This window comes from Belonocnema kinseyi, chromosome 10 (assembly GCF_010883055.1).
Source record: "Belonocnema kinseyi isolate 2016_QV_RU_SX_M_011 chromosome 10, B_treatae_v1, whole genome shotgun sequence".
Taxonomy (NCBI): Eukaryota; Metazoa; Arthropoda; class Insecta; order Hymenoptera; family Cynipidae; genus Belonocnema; species Belonocnema kinseyi.
In genome coordinates this window covers 9,754,849-9,766,773 of record NC_046666.1, presented here as the reverse complement: position 1 = coordinate 9,766,773, position 11,925 = coordinate 9,754,849, and the positions used below count along the sequence as shown (strand labels likewise).

General features: G+C 22.2%; 1 protein-coding gene across 8 annotated transcripts in view; it reads left to right on the top strand.

The window, feature by feature from the left end:
• Window positions 1–11,925, top strand: part of LOC117182361 (activating transcription factor 7-interacting protein 1) — a 92,207-nt gene that overhangs the window by 43,919 nt on the left and 36,363 nt on the right. For all 8 annotated transcript variants that reach the window (XM_033375549.1, XM_033375545.1, XM_033375552.1 and 5 more), the window contains one exon: window positions 5,432–5,808. In XM_033375549.1, the coding sequence (XP_033231440.1) occupies window positions 5,432–5,808 (377 nt within the window). The remainder of the gene's footprint in view (window positions 1–5,431; window positions 5,809–11,925) is intronic.

Sequence of the window (11,925 nt, the reverse complement as noted above, 5' to 3'; positions counted from 1 at the left end):
CTTTGAAATTCTCGAAATCCTCATGCATTTTTTGAAGTATTTGTGAAATCTTTCTCAAATCTTTTGTATTAATTAAAATCTTGAAAATCTTTTAGAATTTTGATAAAATAATTGAAATCTTTTAAAATATGATAAACAAATTTGAAATCATTTAAAATGTTTTGAAATATTGTATTAAAAGCTTTTGAAATTGTTTAAAATCTTTGAAATCTGGTGTAATATGCCTTTTTTAAACCTTTGAAACTCTTGAAATGTTTCGAAATCCTTATGAATTCTTTGAAGTATTCGTGAAGTCTTTCTAAAATCTTTGTAATATCTTTTGAAATATGCTAAACAAATATTAAATAATTTAAAATCTTTGAAATTCTCGAAATGTTCCGTAATCCTTATGAATTCTTTGAAGTGTTGGTGAAATCTTTCTAAAATTTTTTGCATTCATTAAAATATTTGAAATCTTTTAGAATTTTGATCAAATCTTTGAAATCTTTGTGAAATCTTTTGAAATATGATAAACAAATTTGAAATTATTTTAAATGTTTTGAAATCTTGTATTGAAAGCTTTTGAAATTATTTCAAATGTTTGAAATTTTTGGTGAAAATTATTTTTAAAAATCTTTTAGAATTTAGGTAAAATCTTTGTAACATCTTTTTAAATATTCGAAACAAATTTGAAATCATTTAAAATCTTTAAAATGTTTTGAAATCTTTGAAATTGCTTAAAATCTTTGAAGTCTGGCGTAATATACCATTTTTGAAATATTTGAAATTCTCAAAATGTTCCAATATCCTTATGCATTCTTTGAAGTATTTGTGAAATCTTTCTGAAAACTTTTTTATGAATTTAAAATCATTAAAATAAATGAAATCTTTGTGAAATATTATAAAATGTTTTAGAATTTTGGTAAAATCTTTGTGAAACTTTTTCATATATGCTAAAAAAATTTGAAATCATTTAAAGTCATTAAAATGTTTTGAACTCTTGTATTTGAAGTTTTTGAAATTGTTTTAAATCTATTAAATCTGGCGTAATACAACCTTTTTGAAATTGTTATTAATCTTGGAAATGTTCCAAAATCCTTATAAATTCTTTGAAGTATTTGTGAAATATTTCTAAAATCTTTTGTATCCATTAAAGTATTTGTAATCTTTGTGCAATATTTTGAAATCTTTGTGACATCTTTTGAAAAGTGCTAAAAAAATTCGAAATCATATGAAATCTTTAAAAAAAAATTTAATCTTTTAGAATTTTGGTAAAATCTTCGAAATATTTGTAAAATCTTTTGAAATATGCTAAGCCATTTTGAAATCTTTATGAAGTTTGCATATGAAGTCTTTAAAGTATTTTGTATTCATTTAAAATCATTAAAATATTTGAAATTTTTTAAAATTTTGGTAAAATCTTTCAAATGCTTGAAATCTGCGAAGTTTTCTGAACTCTTTCTGAAATCTTTGTGAAGTCTTTTATAATTGTTCGAAAATGTTTTAAATATTTCTAAAATATTTGAAGTCTGCGAATTGTTCTAAAATCTTTATAGCGTTTGGAATTTTTTAATTTTTGCAATGTTTGTGGAATCTACAAAATCTTCTGAAATATTTGCGAAATCTTGTAAAAATTTTTTGATGTTAAAAATTTTTGAGAAATCTTCTGAAATTTTTATAAATTTTGTGAATCTCCCCGAAATATTTGTGAAATCTTTCTACAATCTTGGAAACTTTTCTGAAACCTTTTTAATCTTTCGAAAATCTTTGTTATATTCCCTAAAAAAATGTAAATCTGTAAACAAAATTTCAGAACATTTCAAAGATTTTAAGCGATTTCAGAAGGTTTTAAAATATTTCAAAATATTTCAAAGAATTCATAAGGATTTGAAAATATTTCCTGAATTTCAAAAAGTTTCAATAAATTTGAGATTTCAAAAGATCTCAATGATTTCAACCAATCACAAAAGATTTCAGATACAAAGATAAAAGAAAGATTTCTGAAAGATTATAAACATTTTTGAAAAATTAAAAATATTTCAGAAAAATTACAATGGTTTTATAGAATTTTAACAAATATTCTACAAAAATTTCAAAATATTTTAGGTTTCAAATATTTAAATGATTTTTAATGAATACAAAATATTTCAAAGATTTCATGAAAACTTAATAAAATTTCAAAAAGGGCACAGTATACCTGATTTCAAAGATTTCAAAACATTTTAAAGATTGTAATTTTTTTCATTTCTTTAGCATATTTCAAAATATTTCACAAAGATTTTACCAAAATTCTAAAATAGTTCACAAAAATTTCAAAAGATTTCAATTAATTTGAAATTTCAAAATATTTCACTGATTTTAAATATTTTACTGCTTTTAAATGAATACAAAATATTTCACGAAGATTTAAAAGATTTCATGCAAATTTCATAAAGAATGAAAAAAAAATCACAATGATTTCAAAGATTTGAAACATTTAAAAAAATGTTTCACAAAGATTTCCAAGATTTGATTAAAATTGTAAAAGATTTCAAACATTTTAATGATTTCATATAAATAAAAAAGATTTTCAACGATTTCAAATTTGTTTAGAAGATTTCAAAAGATTTGACCCAGATTTCAAAGTTTTTACAAAAATTTCAAAAATCACAAAGATTTCAACATTTTTTTTTTAGAAGATTTCAAAAGATTTGCAAATGGTTCCAGAAAGATGTCAGCAAAATTGCATAGACATGTAAAAGAATACAAGAATTTCAAATATTTCAAAACGTTTAAAACATTTTAAATAATTTCAAAATTTCTAGAATATTTTAAAAGATTTCAGTGGTCTCAAAAGAAGGCCAAATTTTAAAGAAATTCGCAAAGATTTCAAAGTTTTTACCAAAAATTTAAAAGGTTTCAACGAAATTTTAAGATTTCATATAAGTTTTAAATAATTCAAAATATTTCAAGGAATTTACAAAGATTCAGGGTGGCCGCTGGACCAGGAAATGGCAGTGAATTTATTTTTTACTGGGAATTTTACAAAAATTTTTGAATAATAATGTCGCAACTTTGATTTCAACCGTTTTTTTAAAATAATTTCCTAAATTGTGATTTTTATAAATTATTATATCATTTAGTTTAGAATGCTTAATTCGAAAATTTTTCACTTTGAAATTTTCCATTTCAGATTTTTAATTGTTAAGCATACAATTCTAGATCTGTTCAAAATTTGAGAATTTCCAGATTGTAACTGTTTTAATCCGAAATTCTTGATAAGAATTTAAATTAATATATAATTTATTCCGATAATTTTATTTTTAAATACAAATTTTCATAATTTTTCAACAATATATTTTTAATTTAGAGTTTCAGGTCTTCCTTTATATTATTTTTTATATTAAATTTAGTAAATAAATTGATTAATATATTATTTCTATTAAATTTTTTAGCTATTAAAAAATGTAAACGTGCGTTTTAATATTTTCAACTTAAAAATAAATCCGTAATAATAATATAGTCATAATTAAAGGTTTTTATTAAATTTAAAATACTGTGAGTAAAATTATTTAATTTCCCATTTAATTTGAAATATCTTGATGTTGAAAAAGAATAAGTATTTAATATTTAGCAACATTTCACTGTTCATTCAAGTCTTACTAGGGGTTTTTTTTTTTAGGGTCGCTGAATCCGAATCTGAAGTCCAAAATTCGAAAATTTAAAATAGCGGATCCAATATGGTGGATGAAAATACAAAAAAAAGGCTCGATTTGAATCAATCTCGGTAATTACGGGTTTTTGTGGTTGCTGAATCAGAATTTGAAGCCAAAATTCGAAAATTTTAAATGGCTTATTACATTTTCGTTCATTTTAAATTTTTCAATTTTGAGTTTACTTTCAGGTTCAGCGACCCCAAAAACTCGTAAGTACCGAGATTGATTCAAATCGAGCAGCTTGTTTTTTATATTTTCGTCCACCATATTGGATCCGCCATTTTGGATTTCTGAATTTCGGATTCAGCGACCCCAAAAACTCCAGGATACAAATTTTCAGGATAACAAATTTTCCTGCATTTTGGGCACTTTTTGTCGAATTCTTTCTGCCAACGAAGGGGTTAAACGAAGTGTGTTAACATTTATTTCAGAACTTGTAAATATATGTTTAAATTAATCAAGATTTTCCTACAATTTTTTAAAATCCGGAGAATTGAATAAAATCCTTAAAATATTCCATATTTTTTTTAGATGATTTTTTAAATCTCGTAAGATCTTAAACTTTCTGTTACAATAATTTTTCCAAGCGAAAAATCATTTTCAATTCTCCTAAGAATCTTAAGAAAATTTTTTATTCTTTTGAAGTCTTTCACAGTTCTTAAAAAAATTCGAAACTTTTTGTTGGAAATCTGCAAAAATCTACATTTTATTTTAAATTCGACTGTTGTAAGTATTTGAAATTATTTCAAGTTCTAAATATCTCTTAAAATTACTCTAATATTTTTACAAATAATAAGTGTTCTGTTATTATTTATAAATTAAAATTAAATTTTTTGTTTAATTTGCAGGATTTTCTAAAAGTTATAGAAAAAAATTCAATTCATTTTGAAATATATTTAAAAGTTTCGAAAAAAAGTTCAAAAATTATTTTGGATTGGAAAATTTTAAACTATTTAAATAATTTAGCTTCTAATTTAAGAACTGTAGTTCAAAAAATTATTTTTCAATTTTTAATTTTCTTTGAACTTTATAATTTATAAAAGTTCTAAATTTTGCAGTTTATTCTCATTTTATTTAACATTTTTTAATTGAAAAGTGTTAGTACCTTTCAGTTTATACATGTAAGTTATTGAGCATTTGAATACACAAATTTTAAACTGAACATTTTTAAACTATAATTTTAAAAGTTTGGAAAATCAAGGATTCATCTTTGAATGCTTTAATTTGTTGTTTATTCTTTATTACTTGATATGGAAAAATGTTTAGCATATAGTTTGATTTTTTAAATTTCATTGGCCATGAAAAATGTTTGCGAACCGGGAATTAACCGAGAATTTTTTTCTTCGTTTAAAACGACCACCCTGAAGATTTCAAAAGATTTAAACAATTTAAATAATTTCAAATACTTTACATAGATTAAAATATATTTGCAAAGATTTCACAAAGACGACCAATGTTGGTCAAAAAATGAAATTAAATGTAAAAAAAGGAGACTGGAATAACTTGATTTCTTGACCTGGAAAACTTGGAAAAGAAACTTAAAATAAAAAAAATAAAAAAACAGAAGGCGGTTCATAAAAAATGTGTGCTTGGCAACTAACCTCGACATTTTTTTAAGATGTGTCATCTTTTACCGGTCAAATTAAATTCAAATTAAATCAAAATGTGAATTTCAAGAACGTTATTATTTTATTTTTTTTTTTTTTACCTAAAATATGAAGATAGCCCGATGAATTTGTTTTATTTCTGAAATGTAGGTGAAGGAACTGGAAGGCAAAAGCGAAGAACAGCTAAGAACGCGGAAGAAATTATCCGAACAAAGTTCTTAGGGAATGACAGTGACGATGAAAGTGACGATTCGGGAAAATATGTGAGCGTGAATTACAGATCGAGAAACGATTTACGTTCTCTGTCGCCGCCTTCTTTGAAGCGAAATCTCGGAGATGACGATGACTCGTTTGACAGTGCAACTGTCAAGAAAATTAAAATGAGTCTGGAACCTCCGAAGCATCTTATTAACAAAATTAAGGATGAGGCGGATAAGAAGAGCGAGGAGGCGATTAGAAATCTTGCCAGTGTTCGCAAATTTTTCCAGCGGGATGTCAAGGGACAACTGAAAAAATTGAAGCAAGAGGTGAGTGTGCAAATTTTTCTTTTATTTACTCAAATTTAAGACATTTTTTTTTTTCTGAAGTGATTACTTCGTTTTGCCTGTTTTTTTGTCTTGATTTAATAGAGATTTCGCAAAGATTTCAATAGATTCTAACAAAAAATTTCAAAATACTTTAGAAAATTTCACGAAAGATTTCGAATTTTGAAAAATTCTACAAATTTCCAGAAAATTTAGTAAATATTTCATAATAATTTCAAAAAATTTCTGAAAGATATATAGAGATTTCAGAAAATATTTTAATATTTGAAAAAATGTTTGGAGAAAATTCAAGAATTACACAAATTTTAGAAAAATTTAAAAATATTTTACAAAAATTTCAGAATGATTCAAAAGGTTTCACAACATTTTCAGAAAAGTTCGCAACAATTTTACATTAATTTTGGAAAATTTCTGAAAGATTTAAAAGATTTAGAAAAATATCAAAATATATGTCGCAAAGATTTCAAATATCTTGAAAAGATTGCAAAGATTTCAGAAATATTTAAAAGATTTCACAAAAACTTCAAAAAATCTCTGAAGTTCGCAATGATTACAAAAATTGTCGTATAAATTAAAAAAAAATTCACAAAAGTTTCGAAATATTTTAGAAAGAAAGAAATACTTCTGAAGGATATCAACAATTTCAAAGCTTTGAAAAGATTGAAAACGAATTTAAAAAGATTTCAGAAAAATAATCAAGATTTTAGAAAATTTTCACAAATATTTCAGAAATATAATAATTTTTTTTTTTTTTAATTCAGAAGATTTCGCAAAGATTCCACAAAAATGACAAGCATTACAAAAATTCTAGAAGATTTCGCAAATATTTTAGAAAGATTTAAAAGATTTCACAATTTTTTTTTAAATCCAAAAAAACTTTTAAAAATTGATAGAAAAATGATAAATATTTCAGAAAAATTGCAGAAAGATTCAAAAGTTTTCACACAAATTTTCCGAAAATTGAGCAAAAATTTCAGAAGATTTCACATTAATTTCGGAAAATTTCAGGAAGATTTAGATAAATATCAGAATGTTTCGAAAAGATTCCACAAAAATTAAAAAGATTTTAGAAGATTTCATAGATATTTCAGAAAGATTTCAAATATCTTAAAACGATTCCAAAGATTTTCGAAAAATTTAGAAAGTTTCACAAAAACTTCGAAAGATCTCAGAAGTTCGCAAAGATTAAAAAAAAATTGTATAAATTTCAAAAAAAAAAATCCAAAAAAGTTTCGAAATATTTTAGAAAGTTTCGTAAAGATTTAAAATATATCACTGAAAACTTCCAACAAAAAAAATGGCAAACATTACAAAAATTCTAGAAGATTTCGCATATATTAAAAAAAAAATTTTCAAAGATTTTAGAAATATTACAGAAAGATTAAAATATTTTAGAAAATTTGTCAAATATTTCAATAATATCGGAAAAACTTTAAACAATTTCAGAAAATTTTACAAATATTTATAAGATTTCGCAAAGATTCCACAAAAATTTCAAATATTTTAAAAGATTTCGCAAAGATTTAAAACATTTCGAAAATTTTAAAAATTTCGTAAAAATTTGCAAAAAACTTTTATGATCGATTTCAAAAATTTCGAAGCTTTAAAAAGATTTCATAAAAATCTAAGAGTACAGAAAAAATTCACAAATATTTCAGTACGATAAAAAATATTTACCAAACATTTTGTTTAAAAAACTTCAAAAGGTTTCGCAAAGATTCGACAAGAATTAAAAAAATTTTAGAATATTTCGCAAAGATTTTTCAAAAGATTTAAAAGATTTAAGAAAACTTTTGAAGATTTTATCGAGGTTCCATTAAAATTTCAACAAATTTCGCAAAACCAATATTTTTGGAATATTTGAAACATTTTAAAGCTTTAAAAAGTTTTCAGAAATTTATTTAATATTTTGATAAGATTTCACAAATATTTCAGAAAGATTAAAAAGATTTCACCAAAACTTCAAGAAACTCGAGCAATTAAAAATTAGAAACGTTTAAAATCGAGGACTTTTTATTTTAAAAAAACTTTTTTAGTTGATCAACTGTGAATATAAATTAATTCATGATTTTTAAAATTGATTTGTACTTCAAGATTTAAAAAGTAAATAATAATTGATTTTAAATTAACTTCAAAATAATATATTTATAATTAAAGGCTTTTATTAAATTTCAAATATAATTTCACTCTAAAATATTCAATTTTAAAGCCATTAAATTTGAAATTTTGCAATTAAGAAAGAGAGTAGTTACTTACTTTTTAGAAAAATCTGACTGTTCATTAAAAATCAGTAAATATAAATTAAATTTTAGAAAAAAGTCGAGTAAGTTGAAGAGATATTCGAACCAAACCTTCAGAAGTTTTTTAAGAATTTTGACAGGCTTCAGAAGAATAAAAAAATTTCATAGAAGAATTGAAAATGATTTTTTTATTTGAATAAACTAATTTTAAGAGAATATTTAAAAGGATTTATAAATATTTACAACAAGAAAAATCCAAAAATGAATGTGGAAGATTTGAAGAAAATTTCTTCAATTTGGCAGAAATATATATAAAAAATTAATTTGAAAAAATACAAAGCAACATGTGGATATTTCAAAATTTTAGAACAAAATTTTGAAGCATTTTAAGGATTTTTAAACTGTAAAATAAAAATATTTTAACTTTTAATTTAAACAAGGAATTTGCCATTTTTTACCAATTTTATAGTTGGAACTGGAACTTATCCAAATAATAATAATTCTGACTTGGAACAGGCAATTTTCAAATTAAAAAAAATTTTGAATTGGAAACTGGTATTTATCCAAAAGAATTATAATTTTTCTTGGAAAAGGGAATTTAAAAAATTTATTAAATTCCGAGCTTATGAACATTTTTAAATTCATTGAATAATTTTTCGAATTTTTGATTGAAAATTCAACTATTCTAGTTAAAGATTTATTATTTCAGATGAAAAGTGATATTTTTAGTTTAATATTCAAATTTCCAATTGAATATTTATAATTTAAGTTATAAATTGTTTTTTTGCGTGTGTTGTTTTTATGAAAATAAATTTTTCTAACTGAAAATTTAACAATTGAATTTGTGGTTTAAAATTGATCCTTTTCAGTTTGAAAATTAATGAGTTTTGTTGAAAATTTGTCGTTTTGGTAGAAATTAATATTCTTGGTTTGAAATTTCTCTTTTTGGTTGAAAATATAATTTTTGCAGTTGATGATTTATCGGTTTAGTTAAAAATTCATCACTTTTATTAAAAATGTAACTTTTTTTTTTTTAATTTGCTTTTTCTGTTGACATTTTTTTTAAACTGAAAATGTAACTACTTCAATTAAATGCTCCATAATTTTAATTAAAAATTCAAGAATTCTATTGAAAAATCGCCTTTTTTTTATAGAAATTAATTTGATTGGTTGAAAATACAAATTTTTGGTTGAAAATCCAACTGTTCTGGTTAAAGATATATTATTTTTATTAAATATTCATCTTTTTCGGTAAAAAATCAACTATTGCAGTTAAAGTTTCATCATTTTAGTTAAAAATTTATCACTTTGTTTTAACATGTCACTTTTTTTAAATTGGTTTTGTTTTTGGTTAAATAGTGATTCATGAATTTTGTCAGAAATTCCTATTTTTTGGTAAAAATTCAATTTTTGGTTAAAAATTTATCTTTTTTGGTTGAAAATTCATGTATTTTGTTCAAAATCGGACTTTTTTGGTAGAAATTAATTTTCTTGGTTGAAAATTGATCTTTTTGTTTGATTATTTTCGAGAAAAAAAATTTAATTATGAATTGGAACAGGGAATTTTACAAAAAAGTTTTATTCTTACAATGGATTGAATTGGATAATTATCGAAAAAAATTTTAATTCTGGATTTGAACAGGGAATTTTGCGAAAATAATTAAAAATTTGGATTGAAACAGCGATTTTTTAATTTTTAAACTGTGCTGAGCTGGGACTAGAATTTAAAATTGCTTAAAATAGTATAATTTTAAACATTTTTAATATTTATTGATTAATTCTTCGAATTAAAGCATTAAAAATGATAACTTGGATTTACATTTTTGGAACTGAATCAATGTTATAAGAACATTAGAAAATTCATAATGAAAATTGATCTTTTTGGTTGAAAATTAGTTTTTTCTTATTTAGAATTAATTTTTTTTTTACTAAAAATGTAAATGTTTTTTTATTTTTTGCCGAAAATCGATCTTTTTTAACGGAATTTAATTTCAAGGTTGAAAATTATACTATTCGTTCTAAATTCAATTTTATTTTATTGAACATTAAGTTCTTTTCTGAAAATTTAATTATTGTATTTTTAGTTCAAAATTTATCACTTTTAGATGATCTTTTTAGTTTTTTGAACCTTTTTTGATAGAAATATAATATTTTTTTTTAAACATTCTGAATTGTAGAAAATTTTAATGTTCTATTTTTGTAAAAAATTAATTATTTTTTCTTATAGAAAATTAATCTTTTGGGTTGAAAATTCCACTATTTGGTAAAAAATTCGTAATTTTGTTTGAAAATTCATTACTGTGATTAAAAATTAATTTCTTGGGCTGAAAATTCGTTGTTCTTATTTGTTTATAATTTACCTTTTTTAGTGACAAATTAAACTATTCTAGTTTTGGTCTATAAATTTATATTTTTTAGTTGAAAATTTATATATTTTTTTGACATACATTTTTTATCTTAACTATTAAGCAAAATATATTTAAAATCAAAAAATAAATTTAATTTTTTTTTAAATTTATTTTTATTTAAAAACCTTCAACCTTAAACAAAAAACTATTTTTTTTAAAATTCGTTTATTTTTTGGTTAAAATATTTATTTTACTAACTGAAAATTCATGTATTTGGCTCAAATTAAATTTTTTGTTTTGGTTGAAGATTGATCCTTTCATTTGAAAATTCACTTTAGCTATTCTATTTTTTCTGGAAAACCTACCTTTTTGATAGAAATCTAATTTTTTTTTAATTTTCTGATGTGTCGAAAATTTAACTATTATATTTTTTGTTAAGATTTCATTTCTTTAAATGAAAAAAATATATTTACTTAAAAATCCGTTTTTATTTATTTATTTATTTTTTTTTTCGGAAACACTTCGTTTCAAGTAAGAATTAAAAAAAATTTTTGTTTAATTCAATTTTCCATTCAGAATTTTTATTCTCATGAACAAATTCCAGTTCGAACTCAAAATTGATTAAAAATTGAAAATTCCAAGTTCAAATCTAGAATTTTAATTCTTTTCAAACCTTTTCCGTTTTTAACTAAGAATTAGAATTTTTCTGTAAAATTCCCTGTTCAAATTAATAATTTTAATTTTGTTCGAAAATATCCCTTTTCAACTTACAATTAGACTTCATTGTTTTTAAAAATTCCCTGTTCCAGCTCTGAATATATTTAGTTTTTAAATTCCTTTTTCCAAGACAAATTATAATTCTTTTGGATAAATACCAGTTCCAACTAGTAATTTGTAAAAAAATTGAAAATTCCCTCTTCCAGCTCGAAATTTATTTAATTTTTTTAATTGCCTTTTCCAATAAGAATTTCTTGAAATTTGAACATTTCCGGTTCCAAATCAGAATTATTATTATACTGGATAAATTCCAGTTCCAACTATAAATTTGTAAAAGAGTTAAAAATTTCTTGTTCCAGCTCGGAATTTATTAAATTTTTTAAATTCCCTTTTCCAATAAGATTTTCTTGAAATTTGGAAATTTTCGGTTCCAACTATAAATTTAAAATAAAATGGAAAATTCTGTTTTCCAGCTCGAAATTTATTTAATTTTTTAAATCCCCTTTTCCATTAAGATTTTCTTGAAATTTGAAAATTTTCGGTTACAAATCAGAATTATTATTATTCTGGATAGATTCTAGTTCCAACTATAAATTTGTAAAAAAAATGGAAAATTCCCTTTTCCAGCTCGGAATTTATTTTATTTTTTTAATTCCCTTTTCCTCCTTTTCTTTTTTTTTTTTTAAGAAAATTTTAATTTTGTTAAAAATTGTTTACGGAAAATATCTCTTACAGTTTATAAGTGTTTACATTTCATTACATTTTTAGAATAAAAATGTTGTCCAACTTTGATA